General features: G+C 47.8%; 1 protein-coding gene across 1 annotated transcript; it reads left to right on the top strand.

Moving 5' to 3' along the window:
* Window positions 1-860: 860 nt before the first annotated feature.
* LOC149453375 (uncharacterized) lies at window positions 861-25,032 on the top strand. Its single transcript, XM_089688246.1, has 8 exons — window positions 861-952; window positions 17,052-17,147; window positions 18,494-18,628; window positions 18,715-18,838; window positions 18,955-19,052; window positions 20,614-20,826; window positions 21,717-21,858; window positions 22,544-25,032. The coding sequence occupies exons 4-8, from the start codon at window positions 18,754-18,756 to the stop codon at window positions 23,959-23,961; spliced, it is 1,956 nt and encodes a 651-aa protein (XP_089544372.1). The 5' UTR covers window positions 861-952; window positions 17,052-17,147; window positions 18,494-18,628; window positions 18,715-18,753; the 3' UTR covers window positions 23,962-25,032.
* Window positions 25,033-25,761: the final 729 nt, after the last annotated feature.

Raw genomic sequence — 25,761 nt, 5'->3', positions numbered from 1 at the left:
AGCCATGTGAAGGATCCTCATCAGGGGATCAGTCGGATCCCACCGGTGCAGCTGTGACAGCTATGGAGGAAGTCCCAGAGCAAGCCAGAGGGAGCACAGCAGTGAGAGCAGAGGAGGAAGTCCCAGAGCAAGCCGGAGGGAGCGCAGCAGTGAGAGTGGAAGAGGAAGTGCAGGGTCCCTGCTCAGCAGCAGCTAGTGTGGGAGTCACAGGAGACTCACAGTGATGGCGTGGCTGGGCTGAGCTTTGTGCAGGAGATGGAATCTCCTCTGGGAGGTCGGCGTTTTGCCTTCACCTTGGAGGAATCGGAGGAGAGGGGTGATGGCACTCAGAAGCCGCCGAAGCCTGTGAAGTAGAGAATGCGGGAGAAGGGAGTGTACGTGCTGCTGGAGTGGATCCCCAGCTCTCTGCTTCCAAAGGAGGGGGAGGAGCCGTCAGGACTGTCGGGGACTGTGAGTACTGTAACCGGTGAACTGTCAGCATGCAGGGTGCGGTGATGCCAGCTTGTCAGGTCCTGTGAAGGGGGTGAGCCTTTCCTCTCACTCCCTCCCCTCTTTCCCAGTCATGACCCCAGCTCCGGGCCCGCCCACACCACAGCCTCGGCCCCACCCACACTATGGTGGCTCCGGCTGCAGGCCCCACCCATACCGCGGCGCCGACCGCAGGGCCCGCCCACACCACGGCTTCAACTCTGGACGCAGGCCCCACCCACTCCAAGGTACTGGCTCCGGCCAAAGGCCCCGCCCACCCCGCGGCTCTGACTCCGGCCGCAGGCCCCGCCCACTCCAAGGTATCGGCTCTGCCCGCAGGCCCCGCCCACACCATGGCTTCAGCTCCGGCATCAGGCCCCGCCCACACCGCGGCCCCGGCTCCATCCTCCCCCCCCAACCCCCAGCTCCTGATGCAGGAAGAGTCTTGAGCTACTCAGCTGCCCTGAGAAGGGGAGGGAATTCTGTGAGTGCGCCTGTTGCGCAGGGTGTGGGATCAGGGGTGCAGGCACAGAGGAGAAATGTGGTGCAGCTGCGGTGGGAGGGTAGTTGATAGAATAATTGAGATGGGGTTCCGAGCTGCTGACATTTTTGCTTTCATAGCTCCAGTAGGGACGGGGGAGTACGACATCTCCTTCCAGAGGGCTGAAAGGCTGGACACATTCTGAAAAAAATATGAGCATGAATGTAAGGGGACCCCCAGGTGGGAGGGGCTTGTACCAAAGGTGGTATCCAGACAGGCGTTGGTTAAAAATGTAACTATAATGGTACGTAATAAGTCGATCCCACCGGCGGATATAGCAGTGTGGCTAGGGGGGTGTGGGGATGTACTTCTTCCCCTTAGAAAAATAGTGGATGATAGGGGAATTTGAACTGGGGGGTGGACTGCTACAGTTAGATTGCATGTGGAAGAAGGCAGGGTGAAACATATACCCACATCAGCCTTTATTGGTAGAGACCGACTTATTGTCTTCAATGCCGGGCAACCGAAGGTCTGCCACAGATGTGGTAATAAAGGGCATTTTGCTGCAACTTGCGAGGTCATAAAATGCTCGCTGTGCCAGAGTATCGGTCACACAGCCCGTGAGTGCAATATCATTCGGTGCAATCTGTGCCTACAGTTAGGGCACTCGTACAATCGGTGCCCAGAGGCACTTCATAATTTACCTGGGCTAGAGGAAGAGCTGGATAGGATGGAGACCGAGGAAAGGGGCACAGAAGCTCCTCCCCCTGGCGATTCTGCCAAGACAGGTACCCAGGTACCTGTAACATCTACTGTATCCCCTAGTGTGCCTGTGACTGTCCCCTCTGTAAAGTCTCCTCATGTCTCTGTGTCTCCCCAAGTGTCTCCCCCAGTGTCGTTTACCCCTACACCTAGTGTTCCTGTGCCCCCCGCCCGGAAGAATCGGGGTGTTGGGGCTAAGAGTGTGCCCAGGGCGCCTTCTGTAACACCCCCTCCAACTTTACTACCACTCCGTCAAGACCCTGTAAAGGGCAAGGCGGTTTCTGAGGGAGGTCAAGGGAGGGTGGATCAGGCGATTCCTGATCCTGGAAGAAATAGGACAGATAGAGTTGAGAGGGAGGGATGGTCAGTGGTGGGGAAAGAGAAGAATAGGGTGGTGTTGACCCCCGCATCTTCCATATTCTCTTTGGAGGTGGAGGATGAATTTTTTTCCAATAGGTTTGGGATCCTTTCAGGGGGTGGGAGTGATTCTGGAGATGCCCTTTCCCCTATGGAGGATGTGGAGGCAGGATGTAAAAAAAGGGACAGGTCTCCGGTTAGGCCGAGGAAGACTAAGGTTAAGAAACGACCATCTCAATTACCTTGATGGCAGTTCCCGCTCCGATAAATGTGGCAACCATTAATGTTGCCAGCATAAAGTCTGTAGGTGCTAGAAGTACGGCCTTATTTTTGCTCAGTAGTATTTGTGCTGATGTTTTGTTTTTGCAAGAGACCAGGCTCAGCAGTCTTGCGGATGTCTATCTGGCAAAAAGGGAGTGGAGGAGTGGCCCCTCTTTCTGGTCTCTTGCGGCCGAGCCTTACAGCGGAGTTGCGGTGCTTTTTACCGGCATGGTAACGTGTTGGCGGGTCATCGAGGTGGAGGTTGGAAGATGTATGGTCTTAGACGTCCTTGTGAAGGGGCAAGAGCTAAGGCTCATTAACATCTATGGTCCCCAGTCTACTTGGGATAGGAAATGCCTCTTTACAAGGATTAAGCCTTTCCTTTTTAGAAAGATTCTGGCCAAGATCCTTTTCTGGCGCTTGTCGTCAGTGGCAGATGGGTTGCTTTCACAGCATCAGCACTGTTCGGTTCAGGGCAGAAGTACACTCTCAGCGGTGTTAGCTGTCCGGGAGGTTCTGGAGTGATGCAGGGCTGATGGCAGTGGGAAGTATTTGCTGGCGCTGGATCAAGCCAAGGCCTTTGATCGGGTAGACCACAAGTACCTCTGGCATCTCCTTGACTGGTATGGCCTGGAGGGGAGGTTTATTGGCTGGTTGAAGACATTGTACGAAGGGCGGAGAGCTTCATGTTGGTCAGTGGTTGGGTTGGGCGGCCTTTCGAGGTTGGCTCAGGGGTGCGTCAGGGGTGTCCTCTGAGTCCCTTGCTCTATGCCTTTGCCATTGACCCTTTCGTTAGAATGCTAGATGGCGGGGCGTTGGGTGGGGTGCCGGTGGGCACTACTGGTGGGCTGACTTTGAGGGTTGTGGCCTATGCTGATGACGTGTCTGTTTTCATCTCTGGGACTGATGAGGCGCAGTAGGTGGTCTCAGAGATGGAGCAGTATGCGGAGGCATCAGGCTCCAAGATCAATCATGACAAGTGTGAGGTTTTCTGGATGGGTAGGGAAGGTGAGAACTTCTCGCTTCCGCATGCCTTCCCAGTGCCCCAGCCAAAGATCAAAGTGTTAGGCATCACATTTGGGCCCGATGATTATGGTAAACAAAACTGGGAATCCAGGTTGTCTGATGCTGAGGTTAAAGTGAGATGCTGGAAGGGGTGGCGGCTCTCCTTAAGGAAAAGGGTCGATCTGATCAAGACCTACCTGATTCCGGTCTTTTTGTACGTCAGTTACGTTTGTCTCTTGCCAGAGTCTCTCTATACGAGGGTCTACAGCTGTTTCTTCCAGCTTTATGGGGGAACAGGCTGAACCTCGTGAAGCGGAATGTGACCTACCGATCCAGGCGGGAGGGTGGCATAGGGATGGTCAACCCGATCGTTTTCTTCTCTGTTATGTTTGTAAAACATAATTTTGGTAATATGCTGAAAGAGAAGCCGCCTGCATGGGTAGGTCTGTTCTGGACTTGGTTTAAACCCTTTCTGAGCTGTTGGGAGAGTGGCGGGCCAGTGAGAAGCCTGAGAGTTAAGCACGGTAAGCTCCCGGTTTATGTCGCCCAGAGCTTGAAAATACTTAGGCGGTGGTGTGTGACTACGGAGGAGGTCAGATTGCTTCCTGGGAAATTTCTCAGGGAGTGGATCGTGGCCACCGCCTTTCACGCACCTCTGGCCTTGAAGGATTGCCCAGGCCATAGTCTGCGGGAGGGTCTGAGATTGATAAATATGGAAAGGATTCCCTTAAAGTTTAGGGACCAGGCCTGGCTCGCGTTCCATGGCAGGCTATATGTGAGAGGGAACTTGAAGTACCGTTCTCTGGATAACCGTGGTTGTCCAAGGGGAGGTGAAGTGGAGACTATGGACCACTTCAGTGCCCTTTTAATATAGAGGTATACAAAGAGGTGGGGAGGGCTCTAGACATCCCCTTCCTGCACTGCATGTCTTATTCAGAGTGGGTATATGGGGCATTGGAAAGACGTGTGGGTTTTGATTTTGACACTCTTTTTCTAGTTTGTCTAGTGGTCCGTTACTACACTTGGAACGCGCGGTGTCAGGTTTCCATTCGGCAGAAAGTCCTTCCTGTTTCGGTGGTGGTGTATGACATTCTTGGTGAAGTTGGGAAAGTTCGGGGTCTTGAGAAAGACAGACTGCGGCGAAGGGCCTGGATAGAGGCGTGGAGGAATATCAGGTCTGTAGCCGCGATCTGTTGATCTCTGGGTGAGGATGCTGTTCTTTTCCTCTGTGTTTTTCACTCTCTTAGATTTTGAAGAAGTCCTTTTGAAAAGAGGCTACATGCATCTGAAGACCTATGTTTCTTAGCCTTTGCAATATGTATTTGTTAGTGACCCTTTTATATTAGATTGGATAGGGTCATAAAGGCCTCTTTGCCCAATAGGCTGTAAAGGCCTGGATTAATGTTCCTTTCAGTATGGGTTTTTGGGTATTTTTCTGATGCAGTCGCCATCAATAGGCCATAAAGGCCTGATATTTTGCCTGATGGGCCCAATGGCTTAATTACTGCTTTGTTTCTTTTGAATATTTTGTACATATTATTTGTTTTATTATGTATAGGACCAGCAAGGCCTCTAGTTGCTTCTTTTGGAGACTTGTAGTCCTTCTTGCTTATTTTTCCTGTGTTGGTATGTTTTTTTAGTTAGGATGGTGATGTAACCAGATAGTTTTTTCTATTTAGTTGTAACCAGAAGTATGGATTTTGTATTTATTTATTTATTTGTATATATTTTTGTATTTTTGTAAAACAAAAAAAAATGTTTTTTTGCTGGTTGCAAGATTCTTTTAATAAAAAATTCTCCAGCTATCCTACAAGCTAGAACCCCGGTGTTAACCACTCTTCCACTGTCCACACCCCCCCCGCACCAGACACACAACATACGCTTGTCACCACCCTACAGTTTGGTCTGCTGGGCCACCACACACACACAGATCTCCATCTGGCAGATCTGCTAATTTACAATCTGCATGCAATCTGCCAACACACAGTACAATTGCATACAGATTGGCAATGAACTTAGACTGAGCATATAGACACTACAATACAACAATCTCTCCGGAGATATGAGCCCGAGCTTAGTACACAAAAGTCACTTATTCATGTTATGATTTAATATTCCGAAAGTGGGCGGAGCATAAAATATGTACAAAGAAAAAACAGTTACAGAAAATACAAAAAAACACACAATTGGCTATTCACTATAAGATAAAAAGGGAATTAAAACAGAAATAAAACTTTTACCAAGAGTTATCCTGTGACTGGAGCAAGTCAAAGAAAGTCCATGATTCACCAGTCAAATGGAACCAGCTCCGTACGAATCACCCCGTCCATATTTCAGGGTCCTCAATTTATTGAAATATGGATGTGGGCTGGACTTTAGCCCTTGTCCAATCAACCCTGGGGGGGGGGGGTGTTCCTGTACCAGCCCACAGGATGTTGTGTTCTGAAGTACCCAATCTCTCGGTTCGAATCATTGGGTCAGGGATAAACTTCCCGACACCAACGCATCAGCCAGATCGTGAAAGTACTAATATTTTACCGTCCATCCAGAGGCTCTGGTTTATAGAGTGGATACATCCTAAATATAGAGCCATTTATCCAACTGTCCATCCAGAGCCTCTGGTTTATAGACCGGATACGTCCTAAATATAGAACCATTTATCCAACCGTCCATCCAGAGCCTCTGGTTTATAGACCGGATACGTCCTAAATATAGAACCATTTATCCAACCGTCCATCCAGAGCCTCTGGTTTATAGACCGGATACATCCTAAATATAGAACCATTTATCCAACCGTCCATCCAGAGCCTCTGGTTTATAGACCGGATACGTCCTAAATATAGAACCATTTATCCAACCGTCCACCCGGAGCCTCTGGTTTATAGACCGGATACGTCCTAAATATAGAACCATTTATCCAACCGTCCATCTAGAGCCTCTGGTTTATAGACCGGATACGTCCTAAATATAGAACCATTTATCCAACCGTCCATCCAGAGCCTCTGGTTTATAGACCAGATACATCCTAAATATAGAACCGTTTATCCAACTGTCCAACCTGAGCCTCTTTCAGTCTGAAAAGAGTTTTCCCAGGGCAAATATCCCTCCCACCCGTTTAATGGTTTGTCTTGCTGGTGGTTGTGCCATATTAGTGCTGGGGGACGTCCGGCGGGGTGCTAGGTCCTTGTTGGTTAATGTGGGGACAAGAAAAGACACTTTGTAGGAACCTGTCTGAGGTACGGCTTCCAGTTGTTCTGGTGGGGGTATCTGCGGTGGTGTCTGCGAGTCGGTGATGTTGCGGCTGGAGGCCTAGTTAAGCAGGACGCAGATATTTGCTTTTCTCTATGCCTAGTGGGATCTTGAAAGAACGTATGTTTATACTGTGTTTTTTGTTATTTAAAAATTTTTATTTATTGATGGTTGTAATAAAAGGTCGGTTTTGGGCCATTAATTCCATTTGTTGTCAGTGTGGCAACTTAGGTTAAGTATGGGGGGTAGGTATTAGTTTAGTGGCACTTACAAGCCATCTTTAGTCCCCACGTCAAGGAATATTTAGTGGCTAAATGGTTAGCATTTCTGCCTGGCAGTAGTAGGGTTGTTGGTTTGAATCCCAACCATGGCACTACCTGCCTGAAGATTACATATTCTCCCTGTGCCTGTGTGGGTTTCCTCTGGGTACTTTGGTTTCTCCCACAAGACATGCTGGTAGGTAAATTGGCTCCTGTCTAAATTGTCCCTGGTATGTGTATGTATGAATGTGAGTTAGGGACCTTAGATTGTACACCCCTTGGGGGCGGGGACTGATGGGCTGTTGGGGCTTTCCTCCATTCTCCGACAGCTCTCCCCCCACCATCCACACTACATTCTCTGACAGCTCTCCTCCACTATCCACACTACATTCTCTAACCGATCTCCTCCACCATCCACAATACATTCTCTGACAGCTCTCCTCCACCATCCACACTACATTCTCTGACAGCTCTCCTCCCACCATCCACACTACATTCTCTGACAGCTCTCCCCCCACCATCCACACTACATTCTCTGAGAGCTCTCCTCCACTATCCACACTACATTCTCTGACCGCTCTCCTCCACCATCCACACTACATTCTCTGACAGCTCTCCTCCACCATCCACACTACATTCTCTGACAGCTCTCCTCCCACCATCCACACTACATTCTCTGACAGCTCTCCCCCCACCATCCACACTACATTCTCTGACAGCTCTCCCTCCACCATCCACGCTACATTCTCTGACAGCTCTCCCCCCACCATCCACGCTACATTCTCCGACAGCTCTCCTCCCACCATCCACACTACATTCTCCGACAGCTCTCCTTCCCCCATCCATGCTACATTCTCTGACAGCTCTCCCCCCACCATCCACACTACATTCTCTGACAGCTCTAATCCACCATCCACACTACATTCTCTGATAGCTATCCCCCCACCATCCACACTATATTCTCTGACAGCTCTCCTCCACCATCCACACTACATTCTCCAACAGCGCTCTTCCACCATCCACACTACATTCTCCGACAGCTCTCCTCCCCCAACCATTCACACTACATTCTCTGACAGCTCTCCTCCACCATCCACACTACATTCTCTGACAGATCTCCTCCATGTCAACGTCCTACCTTTCCTCAGACCTTGTGTTGCTCCATGTGCTGGCATCCATCTTAGGTGTCTGCAAAGCATTGTGGGATCCTTTATGCTTTCAGACCTCTGCGGCTCCTCCCTCAGGAGGTGGCGGCTTATCACATATAAGTCTGCTGTTTGTGGCTGTCCATTGCATTTGTGTCCTGTCTGTTGCACAACAGCAAGCTCCTGTTTAGCTACTCATTGCTTTCCTGGATACCGACTCGGCTTTGGCTAAGACTCCTCCTAGCTCCTGATCCCGGCTCTGGAGACGATTCTTCCTGGCTCTTGACCCCTGCTTTGGCTACGATTTCCGCTGTTGGACTTGCATAGAATCTTGTCTTATTTTTATATTAATAAACCTACCTTTAATTGCACCTCCTTGTGTGTCTGGCTCCTCGCTCCCTGACACTACACGAATGCCATGAATCCTGACGGTGCAGGTACACCCCTGCTCCCTATGTTGGTTGCCAGACTTGGTCAGCAGGATCTCTTGTTGGCTCAGTTCGCTCAGGCATTGCAGACGCTGCTTGCACGCACAGCGCACCTTGCTCCTGGTGCTATTAGGCCGGTTGTCACTCCTGTGGTCGCTCCCGTTGTTGCTCCGGTTGTTGCGCCTACCTCCACATCTGCTGCCGCACCTGCGGTGCCCAGAGGTATGACTGGTTCAGCCCCCCTTCCACAGCGCTTTGGGGGTGAACCGAGTCAGTGTCGGGGTTTCCTTAACCAAGTGGGCATATATTTTGAATTGATACCCAACGCTTTTCCTACTGAGAGGTCAAAGGTGGGCTTCCTAATCTCGCTGCTCTTGGACAGGCCTTGGCCTGGGCAAATCCCTTATAGGAGAACAATAACCCTGTGATTCACGAGTTTGCCGGTTTTGTTGCCTCCTTCCGTACGGTATTTTATGTGCCTGCTCGCTCCACCTCTGCTGCTAAGCTGCTCATGTCCATGCATCAGGGTGCATGAACCATTGCCGAGTACACCATAGAATTTCGTACCCTGGCGGCAGAGGTTGGCTGGAACAATGAGGCTCTGGTGGCTGCTTTCTCTCGTGGTCTCTCAGATGCGTTGAAGGACGAGATTGCAGCCAAAGAACTGCCTGTGGAGCTCGAAACACTCATTTCCTTCCTAATCCTGATTGACACCAGGTTTAGGGAGAGGCCTTCACTAAAGGAGCATCTGCGGAGGCCTCCTAACCGATTGGCGCCTACGTTTTCTATCCCACGCGTTCCTCCCTCTCCTCCCACGCCTCCTGGGGATGGCTTGTCTGGCGGTGAGCCCATGCAGCTGGGGTTTGATCGCATTTCCGAGGGGGAGCGGGCCTCTCAGCGTCGGGAGGGTCGCTGCCTGTACTGTGGTCTCGGTGGGCATTTTCGGCAGTCCTGTCCGGTCCGTCCGGGAAACGCTCGCACCTGTCGGGGGCAGATCTTGGGTGGAGTTTCCTCGTCCCCGGTTTCCAGCAAAGATAAACCGCTACTCACCATTGTCCTCTCTTGGGCGGAAGGCTCGGTGACGTCCCAGGCGTTGGTAGACTCTGGTGCTGGCGGGTTGTTTATGGACAGTTCGTTTGCTGCCCAGTACTCCATTCCTCTGCAGGCTCGAGTTACTCCATTGGTCCTCGAGGCGATAAATGGCAGGCCCCTGCAACCGCCGCAGGTTACCCACGAGACCCTGCCGGTGGAAGTAGCTATTGGGGCTGTTCACAGGGAGTTGGCCTGTTTCCAGGTAATTTCTTCCCCGCACTACACCGTGGTTTTGGGATATCCCTGGCTTCAGAAGCACAATCCGACCTTTGATTGGCGGTCGGCCGAGATTCTCTCGTGGTCTCCACAGTGTGGGGCCAGTTGCATCCGTGGACCTATTAAGGTGTTTTGTGCCTCCTCGGACTCTGTGTTGCCCACTGACTATGGGGAGTACCTGAACGTGTTTGACAAGGTGCGCGCCGGTGCTCTGCCTCTTCATCGTCCATACGATTGTGCCATAACCTTACAACCCGGTACCACTCCTCCGCGTGGCAGGGTGTATCCTCTTTCAGTTGCGGAGAATCAGGCCATGGAGGAGTACGTTGCGGATGCGCTTTCCCGGGGGCACATTCGCAAGTCTACTTTCCAGCAGGAGCTGGCTTTTTCTTCGTGAAAAAGAAGGGAGGTGAATTGAGGCCTTGCATTGACTTTAGGGGTCTCAATCGAATCACGATTAAGAATGCTTACCCAATTCCGTTGATAACCGAGTTGTTCGACCGCCTCAAGGGAGCAACGGTCTTTACTATACTTGACCTTAGGGCTGCATACAACCTCGTACGGATCAAGGAGGGCGACGAGTGGAAGACCGCATTCAACACCAGAACCGGCCACTATGAATCCCTGATTATGCCCTTCCGGTTGTGTAACGCGCCCGCGGTCTTTCAGGAGTTCATTAATGATGTCTTTCGTGCCTTGTTGCAGCAGTGCGTGGTGATTTACTTGGATGACATCCTGGTTTACTCTGCGTCCATGGAGTCTCATATCCAGGATGTTAAGCGAGTGCTGCAACGATTACGTGAGAACGAGCTTTTCTGTAAGCTCGAGAAGTGTGAATTTCACCGATCTTAGGTTGTCTTTTTGGGCTACAGCATTTCCGCTGTGGGATTTTCCATGGACCCTCAGAAGGTTTCGGCGGTTCTGCAGTGGCCTCGTCCCAGTGGTCTTCGGTCGATTCAGTGCTTTTCGGGATTCACCACCTATTATCGGAAGTTTATCAGGAACTTCTCCACGCTAGCCAAGCCTCTCTCAGATCTGACCAAGAAGGGCAGTAATCCCCACGAGTGGTCATCCGAGGCCATCTTAACTTTCGAAGCTCTAAAATCTGCCTTTGCTTCGGCTCCGATACTGTCTCATCCCAATCCTGGGTTGCCTTTTGTCCTCGAGGTTGATGCATCTGAGACGGGAGTAGGCGCCCTCCTTTCTCAGCATCGGTCGCCCGTTGGACCCCTATTTCCCTGTGGGTTCTACTCCAGGAAGCTTTCCTCTGTGGAATGCAACTACCAGATTGAAGACAGGGAGTTGGTTATTATTCAGGCTCTCAAGGAATGGAGGCACCTGCTCGAGGGTTCTGCAGTTCCGGTTCTCATTCTCACTGACCACAAGAACCTGATGTATCTCTTGGAAGCTAAGAGGTTGACGCCCCGTCAGGCCAGATGGGCTCTGTTCTTGTCGCGTTTTAACAATGTGGTCTCCTATTTGCCTGGCTCCAAGAATGTCAGGGCTGATGCCTTGTCGCGGCAATACTCTGAGCTGTCCAGGGAGGACTCTGAGCCGACCTCGGTCATACCTCCGGATCAGATCCTGGCTGCCATTCGTACCACCCTGACTTATTCCCTTGGGGAGCAGATTTTGGCGGCTCAAACTGATTCTCCCTCTGAGAGACCGGCTGGTAGATGTTTTGTACCTGAGGGATTGCGCACCTGCTTGCTGCATACCTACTATAATTCCAAGACCGCCGGTCATCCAGGGAGGAACCAGTTGTCCTGGGTCATTTCTTGTTTATTCTGGTGGCCATCTCTCCGTTCCGACATCGCCTCATATGTAGCGGCATTTCTAACTGTGCCCAGAATAAATCTCCTCGGCATCTTCCTTTGGGCCTTCTGCAACCCATTCCCAATCGGGAGCGTCCCTGGTCACACCTGGGCATGGATTTTATTGTAGACCTCCCTGCGTCTTGAGGCCATACGGTCATTCTTATGGTCATTGATCGTTTCTCCAAGATGTGCCATTGTGTTCCATTCAAGAAATTGCCGACTGAGCAAGAACTGGCTAAGGTTTTCGCCAGGGAGATCTTTCGCTTGCATGGGTTGCCTAAGGTGATTGTCTCGGACCGTGGGAGCCAGTTTGTGTCCAGGTTCTGGTGCGCCTTCTGCTCCCAGTTGGGTATCAAGCTCTCCTTCTCTTCGTCCTACCAGCCGCAGTCCAATGGGGCTGCGGAGCGTTCCAACCAGGCCCTGGAACAATTCCTTTGCTGCTATATCTCTGACCATCAAGACAATTGGGTCGATCTCCTGCCATGGGCAGAGTTTGCGAGGAACTCGGCTGTCAACTCCTCCTCCGGGATGTCTCCCTTCATGGCCAACTATGGATTCCAACCCGCTGTATTGCCTGAGTTGTTCTCGCCACAGGACATTCCGGCTGTGGATAACCATCTTGCTGCCCTGTGTTCCTCGTGGGGGCAGATCCAGAGGTCCTTGAAGGACTCAGCTCAGCGCCAGAAGCTCCAGGCTGATCGTAGACGGTTGCCTGCTCCTTCATACCAGGTCGGAGATCGGGTGTGGTTGTCCACTCGTAACCTCAATCTTCAGGTGCCCACACCGAAACTGGCTCCCCATTTTGTTGGTCCTTTCCGCATCCTCCGCAGGGTGAACCCGGTTGCCTATGCCCTTGCTCTTCCTCCTGGGATGCGTATCTCCAATGTCTTCCAGGTATCCCTGTTGAAGCCTCTGGTCTGTAATCGCTTTACTGCCTCTCCGCCTCGGCCTCGTCCTATCCGTGTCGACGGTCATGAGGAGTATGAGGTGAGCCGCATCCTGGACTCTCGGTTGGTCCGCGGTCGGGTGCAGTTCCTGGTCCATTGGCGTGGTTATGGTCCCGAGGAGCGTTCTTGGGTTCCTTCCGCGGATGTTCATGCTCCTGCCCTCCTCCGCGCTTTCCACGCCCGCTTTCCACAGAAGCCTTATGTTGAGCCGCGGAGGGGCCCTTGAGGAGGAGGTACTGTCAAGGTCCTACCTTTCCTCAGACCTTGTGCTGCTCCATGTGCTGGCATCCATCTTAGGTGTCTGCAAAGCATTGTGGGATCCTTTATGCTTTCAGCCCTCTGCAGCTCCTCCCTCAGGAGGTGGCGGCTTATCACATATAAGTCTGCTGTTTGTGGCTGTCCATTGCATTCGTGTCCTGTCTGTTGCACAACAGCAAGCTCCTGTTTAGCTACTCATTGCTTTCCTGGATACCGACTTGGCTTTGGCTAAGACTCCTCCTGGCTTCTAACTCCGGCTCTGGTGACCATTCTTCCTGGCTCCTGATCCCGGCTCTGCGACGATTCGTCCTGGCTCCTGATCCCGGCTCTGCGACGATTCGTCCTGGCTCCTGATCCCGGCTCTGCGACGATTCTTCCTGGCTCCTGATCCCGGCTCTGGCGACGATTCTTCCTGGCTCCTGATCCCAGCTCTGGCGACAATTCTCCCTGGCTCCTGATCCCAGCTCTGGCGACAATTCTTCCTGGCTCCTGATCCCGGCTCTGCGACGATTCTTCCTGGCTCCTGATCCCGGCTCTGCGACGATTCTTCCTGGCTCTTGACCCCAGTTTTGGCTACGATTTCCGCTGTTGGGCTTGCATAGACTCTTGTCTTATTTTTATATTAATAAACCTACCTTTAATTGCACCTCCTGATGTGTGTCTGGCTCCTCGCTCCCTGACACTCCACCATCCACACTACATTCTCTGACAGCTCTCCTCCCACCATCCACACTACATTCTCTGACAGCTCTCCTCCACCATCCACACTACATTCTCCGACAGCTCCACCTCCACCATCCACACTACATTCTCTGACAGCTCTCTTCCACCATCCACACTACATTCTGTGACAGCTCTCCTCCCACCATCCACACTACATTCTCTGACAGCTCTCCTCCCCACACCATCCACACTACATTCTCTGACAGCTCTCCTCCACCATCCACACTACATTCTCTGACAGATTTCCTCCACCATCCACACTACATTCTCTGACAGATCTCCTCCACCATCCACACTACATTGTCTGACACCTCTCCTCCACCATCCACACTACATTCTCTGACAGCTCTCCTCCCCCACCATCCACACTACATTCTCTGACAGCTCTCCTCCCTCACCATCCACACTACAATCTCTGACAGCTCTCCTCCCCCACCATCCACACTACAATCTCTGACAGCTCTCCTCCCCCACCATCCACTCTACAATCTCTGACAGCTCTCCTCCCACCATCTACACTACATTCTCTGACAGATCTCCTCCACCATCCACACTACATTCTCTGACAGCTCTCCTCCCCCCACCATCCACACTACATTCTCTGACAGCTCTCCTCCACCATCCACACTACATTCTCTAACAGCTCTCCTCCACCATCCACACTACATTCTCTGACAGCTCTCCTCCACCATCCACACTACATTCTCTGACAGCTCTCCTCCACCATCCACACTACATTCTCTGACAGCTCTCCTCCCCCACCATCCACACTACATTCTCTGACAGCTCTCCTCCCCCCACCATCCAATCTACATTCTCTGACAGCTCTCCTCCCACCATCCACACTACATTCTCTGACAGCTCTCCTTCCCCCACTATCCACACTACATTCTCTGACAGCTCTCCTCCCCCCACCATCCAATCTACATTCTCTGACAGCTCTCCTCCCACCATCCACACTACATTCTCTGACAGCTCTCCTTCCCCCACTATCCACACTACATTCTCTGACAGCTCTCCTCCCACCATCCACACTACATTCTCTGACAGCTCTCCTCCCCCACCATCCACACTGCAATCTTTGACAGCTCTCCTCCTCCCACCATTCACACTACATTCTCTGACAGATCTCCTCCCCCACCATCCACACTATATTCTCTGACAGCTCTCCTCCCCCCACCATCCACACTACATTCTCTGACAGCTCTCCTCCACCATCCACACTACATTCTCTAACAGCTCTCCTCCACCATCCATACTATATTCTTTGACAGCTCTCCTCCCCCATCCACACTACATTCTCCGACAGCTCTCCTCCACACTACATTCTCTGACAGCTCTCCTCCCCCACCATCCACACTACATTCTCTGACAGCTCTCCTCCCCCACCATCCACACTACATTCTCTGACAGCTCTCCTCCCCCACCATCCACACTACATTCTCTGACAGCTTCCCCCCCTTCCACACTACATTACATAGATTGTATGTCCCTTGAGGGTTAGGGACCTTAGATTGTACACCCCTTGAGGGTTAGGGACTGATATGAATGTACAATATATATGTAAAGTGCTACATAAATTTATGGCGCTAAATAAGTACCTGAAATAAATAAATATTGCAAGTCAATAATAGAAAAAAAATACTTACCATAATTTTCCTTCCCTGATGCCAATCCAGGGCATCATATTACCACATGTATGCTGCCATGTTGACACCAGGAAAGTAATTTATGAAAAGTAAAAACATGGCACATTTACTATACTTTTTCTGAGTTTTGACCTTAATCCAGTTTTGACCCTAATCTCCAAACACAGAAAGGTTTCTTCACAGTAAAAGCTGTGAAAATGTGGAATGGACTCCCTCAAGAGTTGGTTCTGGCCAGCTCAGTGGATTGCTGTAGGAAAGTCCTGGATTCTTTCTTGTATACACAGAATATAACTGGATATAACATTTATAGGTGAAGGTGATCTAGGGAATATCCTATTGCCTCTCGGGGGATCAGGAAGGAATTTTTTCCCCTGCAGGAGCAAATTGGATCATGCTTTGCTGGGTTTTTTTTCCTTCCTCTGGGTCAACTGTGGGTATAGGATTATAACTTTTTTTTTTGTAATGGTTGAATTGGATGGACTTTTGTCTTTTTTCAGCCAGAGTAACTATGTAACTATCTTGACCTGCAATTTTTTAAGATGTCTACAGGATTTGGTGGTATTTATTTTAAACATTGCAGCGTTATCTTATGATATAATTACAGGTACTTATACAGCACCATCAATTTAGGCAGCACTTTACATATATATTGTACATTCACATCTTAACCCTCAAGAAGCGTACAATCTAAGGTCCGTAACTCACATAATAGGGCCAATTAACCCACCAGCATGTCTTTGGAGTGTGTGAGGAAACCCAAGAAGACAGGGAGAGCATACAAACTCCAGGCAAGTGGTGCCATGGTTGGGATTTGAACCAATGACCCTAGTACTGCCAGGTGGAAGTGCTAACCATTTGGCAAGTGGTGCCATGGTTGGGATTTGAACGAACGACCCTAGCACTGCCAGGTGGAAGAGCTAACCATTTAGCAAGTGGTGCCATGGTTGGGATTTGCACCAACGACCCTAGTACTGCCACGTGGAAGTGCTAACCATTTGGCAAGTGGTACCATAGTTGGGAGTTGAACCAATGACCCTAGTACTGCCAAGTGGAAGTGCTAACCATTTAGCAAGTGGTGCGATGGTTGGGATTTGAACCAACTACTCTAGTACTGCCAGGTGGAAGTGCTAACCATTTAGTAAGTGGTGCCATGGTTGAGATTTGAACCAATGACCCTAGTGGTGCTAGGTGGAAGTGCTAACCATTTGGCAAGTGGTGCCATGGTTGGGATTTGAACCAATGACCCTGGTACTGCCAGGTGGAAATGCTAACCATTTAGCCACTATGCTGCCCCAGTGAAAATAGACTGGACTCCCCCTTTAATGACATTGATCTTGAGCTGGAGAACTTTTCCAATTATATCCAGTGGAACAAAAAGATGATTCATGGTGGGACACGTGGGAAAAGTGTGATCGTACAGACACAGGAAGTGATACCACATAGAGGGAGGAAAGGTTGTCAAGAGCAGACAGTAAGGGATGTCAAAAGCAGACAGGAAGTGATGTACAGACAGGAAGTGATGTTACATACAAAGAGGAAGTGATTTAAATAGGAAGGTCCAAGTGAGTTGGGAGGAAGACGTTGTCAGAACTTGCTGCAGAGGAGGTAATAAGATATTATTTTATATATTCTATGCCATACACACCAGTAGAAAAATATTTATTGATAGATGAGCCTTTAGAATTCCAAGTCCGTAGGAGGGAGCAGAGAAAACGAGAGATAAAAAGCCAAGAGACCGATCCTATATAGCAAATAATGTGGTAAACATCTACTCAGATGCATAAGGTTGCTAGATATCCAATCTACGGTCAAGCAATCACATTTTTTCACATAATAAGGATTATTTTAGAACCGCCATGGAGCTTTATCTCTGAAGCATTGCATTTTTACCATTTTGGGTATTGTATTTTTTTTATTTGTTTTTTCTTTTAAGGAGCCATTAAACCTCACTCTGGAGGTCATCTACCTGCTGACCAGAGAGGTGAGGGAGATTCTGGGAGGATTACATGACACTGACCTGACCAGAGAGGTAAGGAGGATTCTGGGAGGGTTGCGTGACATTGACCTGACCAGAGAGGTGAGGAAGATTCTGGGAGGGTGACATGAGAAGTGAGGTGGATTCTGGGAAAGTTATAGGACATTGACCAGACCAGAGAGGTGAGGTGGATTCTGGGAGGGTTACAAGACAATGACCTGACCAGAGAGGTGAGGTGGATTCTGGGAGCGTTACAAGACATTGGCCTGACCAGAGAGGTGAGGTGGATTCTGGGAAGGTTACAAGACATTGGTCTGACCAGAGAAGTGAGGTGGATTCTGGGAGGATTACAAGACATTGTCCTGACCAGAGATGTGAGGTGGATTCTGGGAGGGTTACATGAGATTGACCTGAGCTGAGAAGTGAGGTGGATTCTGGGAAGGTTACAAGACATTGGTCTGACCAGAGAAGTGAGGTGGATTCTGGTAAGGTTATAGGACATTGACCAGACCAGAGAGGTGAGGTGGATTCTGGGAGGGTTACAAGACATTGGCCTGACCAGAGAGGTGAGGTGGATTCTGGGAAGGTTATAGAACATTGACCCTACCAGAGAGATGAGGTGGATTTTGGGAGGGTTACATGAGATTGACCTGAGCTGAGAAATGAGGTGGATTCTGAGAAGGTTACAAGACATTGGCCTGACCAGAGAGGTGAGGAGGATTTTTGGAGGGTTACATGAAATTCAACTGACCTGAGAAGCGACGTGGATCCTGGGAAGGTTATAGGACATTAACCCGACCAGAGAGGTGAGGTGGATTCTGGGAGGGTTACAAGATATTGGCCTGCCAGAGAGGTGAGGAGGATTCTGGGAGGGTTACATGTGATTGACCTGACCTTAGAAGCGAGGTGGATTCTAAGAAGGTTATAGGACATTGACCTGACCAGAGAGGGGAGGTGGATTCTGGGAGGGTTATATGAGATTGACCTGACCTGAGAAGTGAGGTGGATTCTGGAAAGATTTTAGGACATTGACCCGACCAGGGAGGTGAGGAGAATTTTTGGAGGGTTACATGAGATTCAACTGACCTGAGAGGTGAGGTGGATTCTGGAAGCGTTACAAGACACTGGCCTGACCAGAGAGGTGAGGTGAATTCTGGGAGGGTTACATGAGATTGACCTGACCTGAGAAGCAAGGTGGACAATGAGAAGGTTTTAGGACATTGACCCAACCAGGGAGGTGCGGTAGATTCTGGGAGGGTTACAAGATATTGGCCTGACCAGAGATGTGAGCAGGATTCTGGGAGGGTTACTCTTGACATCACTCTAATTTCTATTAATAATACAGAGACTTGGAGGATTCTGGGAGGTCCCATGACATTAGTGTTCCTCTTTAAAAACAGAGTTTTCCTCCAGTGAAGCCTGGTGACTATTTACCTCTGGTATTATCGTCACCTCATTCCCTAAAACCCAAGAGGAACAAAGACCAAAACATTGTAAATGACGTTGAGAAGATCATTGATCTGCTGACAGGAGAGGTGAGCGGTGCCGGGAATTCTGGGACATTCTCCAGTAACAGACAAGGGATGTGTCTGGATGGTGACTGTATCATTGTGTGTGTCAGGTTCCTATAAGGTGTCAGGATGTCACTGTCTATTTCTCCATGAAGGAGTGGGAGTATTTAGAAGGACACAAGGACCTCTACAAGGACGTCATGATGGACAATCAGCCGCCCCTCACATCACCGGGTAAGAGGAGACTTTATTGTAAAGGAGAGAGCAGTACGGAGGGTCCACCTAGATCCCCCATCATCTGATAAACACATAGAAACAATGGATTCAGTCAGTGTGTGTGTTTCCTACAGATGGATCCAGTAATGGGAACCCACCAGAGAGATGTCCAAGTCTTCTGTATTCCCGGGATTCCACACACGAAGGTCACACCATCCATCGCCATCATCAGGTAGATGGATCAAGTAATGGGAACCCACCAGAGAGATGTCCCCGCCCTCTGTATTCCCGGGATTCCACACAGGAAGGTCACACCATCCCTCACTAACATCAGGTAGATGAATCCAGTAATGGGAACCCACCAGAGAGATGTCCCCATCCTCTGTATTCCCGGGATTCCACACAGGAAGGTCACACCATCCCTCACTAACATCAGGTAGATGAATCCAGTAATGGGAACCCACCAGAGAGATGTCCCCATCCTCTGTATTCCCGGGATTCCACACAGGAAGGTCACACCATCCCTCACCATCATCAGGTAGATGAATCAAGTAATGGGAACCCACCAGAGAGATTTCCCCATCCTCTGTATTCCCGGGATTCCACATAGGAAGGTCACACCATCCCTCACCATCATCAGGTAGATGAATCAAGTAATGGGAACCCACCAGAGAGATTTCCCCATCCTCTGTATTCCCGGGATTCCACATAGGAAGGTCACACCATCTTGTATAAGGTTAACCACTTCCAGACCGGACACTTTTACCCCCTTCCTGACCAGGGCAATTTTCAGCTTTTAGCGCTATCACACTTTGAAAGACAATTGCGCGGTCATGCAACACTGTACCCAAATTAATTTTTTACCATTTTTTTGAGACAGATAAAGCTTTATTTTGGTGGTATTTATTCACCGCTGGGATTTTTATTTTTTTTGCTATGTAAATGAAAAAGTCCAAAAACTTTGAAAAAAAGTGTTTTTTTAATAAAATTTTGCAAATAAATAATATTTTATCATAAATCTTGGGCAAAATTTATTCCGTTATCTTTTTTGTAAAAAAAAAAATCCAAATTAGTTTATAACCAAAAATTATAATTTTTAAACATTTTTTTTACATTTTTATTTTATTTTTTTATATTATTATTATTTTTTTTTTTTTACATACTGTCACCCTAGCAGTACAGTGTCACCATGGTGACACTGTACTACTTGGGGGTGATGAAAATTTTTTTTTACACTGATTGCTTTTATACCCATATAGGATGTAAAAGCAATCATTTCTCTTTCTCTCTGTCTGCATTCTTGCAGTCATTGAGAAGTACTGAGTGAGCTGTGATTGGTCACAGCTTGTCACGTGGTACAAGGCTGTTGTGAATAGCCTTGTACCATGTGACCTCTGTGATCATTCACAGATTTCACATGTAGTAAGCAACGATGTCACAAGTGACATCTTGCTTACTACTTTGCATGTGATCACTGATTGGCCAATCAATGATCACATGATCGGGACCTCGTACAGAGGTTCCGTTCAACGATCGGTGTTTCACTGTGTCCGGAGGACACAGCAGACACCGGATCGCGGTGCTGCGCGCTCCCAGGGAGCACGCACAAGCAGGGTGCGGGGAGGCCGTTTATAAACAGCCACCCGACCCTGCACTGCCACCGTCCGGCCGTTTATATACAACGGCCGGTCGGGAAGTGGTTAAGTAGGAAAATAACTCTTAGCTGATACTTAACTTTGACCTCTTCATTGGCTATATTGTTCCAACAAAACTAATTTTAATTAAATATTCAGGGTATAAACCAGAGCAAGTTTAATAATGCTGTTAAAGAGGAGATAAAAGAGGAGGAGGAAGTGATGGAGAAGTTTTCAGAAGCACATAAAGACCCCTTCAAGGATGCTGCAATTGAGCCATTCAGTAACTCAAACCCACCAGAGAGATGTCCCCGTCCTCTGTATTCCTGGGATTCCACACAGGAAGATCACACCATCCCTCACCATCATCAGGTAGGTGACCTCGGGGTATAGAACACAGAAGTCATTCTGAACTTTGTGAGAGGACATTCTTCTATGTCTGCTCTTGTTTCATTGCCTAATTCTACAAATACCAAACTCCTGTCTTTGCTCCACTCCTCCTCCATTTCCAGTCCCCCCGTGGAGCAAACCTACGTCATTGTTAGAAATCGTTATGTGTACTTTTCATCCGTGCGTCTTAGGTCCAGTCACATAACATCCTCTTATGTCACTCTAACACACGGGTGTCCAACTGGCAGCCCTCCAGCTGTTGCCAAACTACAAGTCCCATGAGGCATTGCAAGATTGACAGTTACAAGCACAACTCCCAAAGGCAGAGGTATGATGGGATTTTTAGCTTGGCAACAGCTAGAGGGCCGCCAGTTTGACAACCCTGGTCTAACAGTTGGCATGCATTGAATGGGGTTTTTTTTGCTCCTGGGAGTCCAGGCCATCATGATAAATCCTCCAAGGGCAAGTCTCTGGCTTCCTAGGTTCATGGAAAATGGGAAGGAAACCTGGTTTTTCTCTGCTGCAGGTCAGTAACACCTACTGGTTCTTCCCCCCCAGCCAGTGACTGGACAGTGAAAGGAGAAGCAGAAGACTGATACGCTCATCCCTCTGTCACCCTGCTCTCCCTCCCTGTTATTACTGTAATGCAATTTATTGGCTAGTTGTGCTGATTCTTCCTCCCAAAATCTGAGCTCTGCTGTATAGGGATTGCAAGAGTCACATAGCAGATCACATTCAGGTACTTACATTTCTTCTATCCATAAAAAAAAAAAAAAAAAACATTTAATGAACAGAGCTGCTATTCATTTGTGGGTTTTTTTTTATATTAAAGTTCAATGTTCATGAATGTATTCTATTATATTGGGGTTTAGGGTGAAGAATGGATTTATATAAAAGCTGAGGTTAAAGAGGAAGAAGTGGAGACATCTGTGGGGGGGGATCGACCGTCCACGGAGGAGGTTGGGATGTTCATGAAAAGCGAACATGAAGAAATGTCTCTACCTATCCACACAGGTAAGTTGTGGAGACACCAGGACCTAACCAGTGTGCCCGAGAAGTAGAAGGATGTATTACATCATTTCCATCTCCATTCCTCAATATAACGTCATGTTCCCAACAAATGAGGAGGAGATACTGGACACCATATGAAAGGTCCATCTCCATTCCTCAATAGACGTCATCTTCCCAACAAATGAGGAGGAGATACTGGACACCATATGAAAGGTCCATCTCCATTCCTCAATATGACGTCATGTTCCCAACAAATGAGGAGGAGATATTGGACACCATATGAAAGGTCCATCTCCATTCCTCAATAGACGTCATCTTCCCAACAAATGAGGAGGAGATACTGTACACCATTTGAAAGGTCCATCTCCATTCCTCAATATGACATCATGTTCCCAACAAATGAGGAGGAGATACGTGACACCATATGGAAGGTCCATCTCCATTCCTCAATATAACGTCATGTTCCCAACAAATGAGGAGGAGATACTGGACACCATATGAAAGGTCCATCTCCATTCCTCAATAGAACGTCATGTTCCCAACAAATGAGGAGGAGATACTGGACACCATATGAAGGTCCATCTCCATTACTCCTCATAGCCATCATTAGTGGAAACTGTTGACTGCTAGACCAACATATATAACTCATGACTGTCCTTTTTATATTCATTTAAAAACTTTCCATCAGATGGTGCTGATGTCAGGAATTCCTTGGAGAGACGTCTTCTATTATCTGCTGATTGGAAGTCAGAAGATAATGCCATCACACAGGATTCTCCAGGAGTGAATCCAAATACACCAAATATCCATCACAGACCTTCCTGTCCGGAGACATCAATGGATCCCTCTGATCAGGGGGAATCTTCTGACCAATCACATACTAGGAATGCAAATGTCCATTTAGGATCTCACACTGCAGATAGATCAACAGATCCATCTAATCCCAAGGAATCTTCCTCACCCCATGAAGGAGCTCACCGAGGGGACAATCTATTCTCATGCTCAGAGTGTGAGATATCCTTTACTGAAAACAAAAACCTTCTTAAACATCAGAGAATCCACACGAGTGATTGTCCTTATACATGTTCAGAGTGCGGGAAATGTTTCAGTGACAAAGGAAAACTTTTTGTACACCAAAAATTTCACACTGGTGAACATCGTTATTCATGTTCAGAGTGTGGGAAATGTTTCACACACAGAGGAGATCTTATAGTGCATCAGAGAATTCACAAAGTCGTGCGTCCATTTTCCTGTTTAGAGTGTGGGAAATGTTTTTCACAGAAAATCAAACTTCTTATACATCAGAGAAGTCACACGGGTGAACGTCCCTTTTCCTGTTCAGAGTGCGGGAAATGTTTTGCACAAAAATTTGCTCTTCTTATACACCAGAGAACTCACACGGGTGAGCGTCCCTATTTGTGTTCAGAGTGCGGGAAACGTTTTTCTGATAAGGGAAACCTCCTTAAACACCAGAGAACTCACACAGGGGAGCGTCCCTATTCATGCTCAGAGTGCGGAAAATGTTTCACTCGGAAAGGAGCACTTATTGAACACCAGACTATCCACTCGGGTGAGGGTCCTTTCTCTTGTTCAGAGTGCGGCAAATGTTTTCTTTATAAAGGTAAACTTATAGAACACCAGAGAAGTCACACTGGTGAGCGTACTTTCCATTGCTCAGAGTGCGGAAAATGTTTTTCTGAGAAGGGAAACCTTTTAAAACACCAGAGATGTCACACCGGGGAGCGTCCTTTTTCCTGTTCAGAGTGCGGGAAGTGTTTTACGCAGAAAATCGCCCTTCTTGTACACCAAAGAAGTCACACAGGCGAGCGTCCCTATTCGTGCTCAGAGTGCGGGAAACGTTTCACTGAAAAAGGAAAACTTCATGTACACAAGAGAGTGCACACGGGCGAGCGTCCTTATTTGTGTTCGGAGTGCGGGAAAAGTTTCACTCAGAAAGGAGATCTTATCGTACACAAGAGAATCCACACGGGTGAGCGTCCTTTTTCATGTCCAGAGTGCGGAAGAGCGTTCACTAAGAAAGGAAACCTTGTTGAACACCAGAAAAGACACACGGGTGAGCGTCTTCAGACTGCCGGGAATGTTTGACCTAAAAGAGACTAATAAGACATCATAGAGAATGGTACGCGATGTGAAAGCTATGTGAAGCGTCCTCAACTTTGGCTCCTCCGAAGCATGCTAACGCGTTTCGTCCCACCCTCGGAGCTTAGTCATGGAGGTCATATAGAATGTTGCTGCTGATTATTTTGAGAAATGTGTGTCCAGTTTTTTTTTTTTAAGTCTGCGGAGGTGCGAAAAACAAAAACCCGTAAGGGGTGGGACCTCTACTCCTGACATGGACAAAGGGTTTCCACATGGTCCACCTAACCAAAAAGGCCTGACGGAGCCCTTTCTTTGTGGCTAGCCGTAGCTGACCACCGAGTACATATATATAATTTTCTTTTTTATATTTTTATTGTACCAAGTGTAAAGTTTGGTGAAGGGGGGGGTTATAGTGTGGGGTTGTTTTTCAGGGGTTGGGCTTGGCCCCCTAGTTCTAGTGAAGGGAACTCTTAAGGTGACATTTTGGACAATTTCATGTTCCCAACTTTGTGGGAAGAGTTTGGGGATGGCCCCTTCCTGTTCCAACATGACTGCGCACCAGTGCACAAAGCAAGGTCCATAAAGACACGGAGGAGCCAGTTTGGGGTGGAGGAACTTGACTGGCCTGCACAGAGTCCTGACCTCAACCCCATAGAACACCTTTGGGATGAATTAGAGCGGAGATGCGAGCCAGGCCTCCTCCCCCGACATCAGTGCCTGACCTGACAAATGTGCTTCTGGAAGAATGGTCCAACCTTCCCAAAGACACCCTCCTAAACCTTGTGGACGGCCTTCCCAGAAGAGTTCAAGCTGTTATAGCTGCAAAGGGCGGGGCCAACTCAATATTGAACCCTACAGACTAAGACTGGGGGGGGGCATTAAAGATCATGTGGGTGGAAAGGGGCGGGGCCAACTCAATATGAAACCCTATGGACTAAGACTGGGAGGCTATAAAATTTTATGTGCGTGGAAAGGCCGGCCGACCAATACTTGGGGCAATATAGCGTATTACATCTCTGAAAAAATCTTATATATGTATATATGCAAAGTTTATTTTTAAAAAAGTCACAAAATCTATGAGTATGTGCACTTTGCTTTTTTTTGTCATTGCTAAATGTAACCCAGGGGTGTAAAAAAAAAAATCTAAAGAATATATTTAAAAAATATATATTGTTAAAAATATTTTTCAGATACTTTGAAATATATATAAAAATGCATTTCAACATGCAGTGTGTTGCGTGTGTGTGTGTGTGTATATATATATATATATATATATATATATATATATATATATTGAATATGGCCAAAATTGTAGTATTTCAAATATATTTTTCTTCCATGTGGGCTTACTCCTCATAACATCATCTGTTATTTTTTTTTAGCAAACAATTGGGTATTATATTGTGTTTTTTGTACATTAAATTACATTCAAGTTTATTTTTTTTTCGTTCCAAACCAGACTGTTAAGCAATGACCCTCCAATTGATATCCTACCCTCCCATTCAAATTAAAATTTTTGTTTTTTAAGACCTCGCACATATGGAAGAAAAATATATTTGAAATATATTTTTAAAATATGCTTCTCAAATATATTGCCATATATTTGAAATACTACAATTTTGGCCATATTCAATATATTTAAAATAAAAATAATAAAAAAAAAATATATATATATATATATATATATATATATATATATATATATATATATATATTGCATATTGAAATGCATTTTTATTATATACTATATGAAAAATATTTTTAAAAATACATTTTCATATATACTGTATGTCTTTAAAAATACAT

The sequence above is a fragment of the Staurois parvus genome, unplaced genomic scaffold, assembly GCF_062004578.1.
Source record: "Staurois parvus isolate SC_StPar_1 unplaced genomic scaffold, SC_StPar_1.0 ptg000449l, whole genome shotgun sequence".
NCBI lineage: Eukaryota > Metazoa > Chordata > Amphibia > Anura > Ranidae > Staurois > Staurois parvus.
Note: the sequence above shows the minus strand (reverse complement) of the source record. Positions and strands in the feature narration are given on the sequence as shown.

Coding starts and splice junctions, on each gene's coding strand:
- LOC149453375 (XM_089688246.1), top strand. CDS start 18,754: ATGAAGGAGTGGGAGTATTTAGAAGGACACAAGGACCTCTACAAGGAC. Junction 18,839..18,954: donor GCCGCCCCTCACATCACCGG/GTAAGAGGAGAC, acceptor TGTTTCCTACAG/ATGGATCCAGTAATGGGAAC. Junction 20,827..21,716: donor CCATCCCTCACCATCATCAG/GTAGGTGACCTC, acceptor ATTGGGGTTTAG/GGTGAAGAATGGATTTATAT.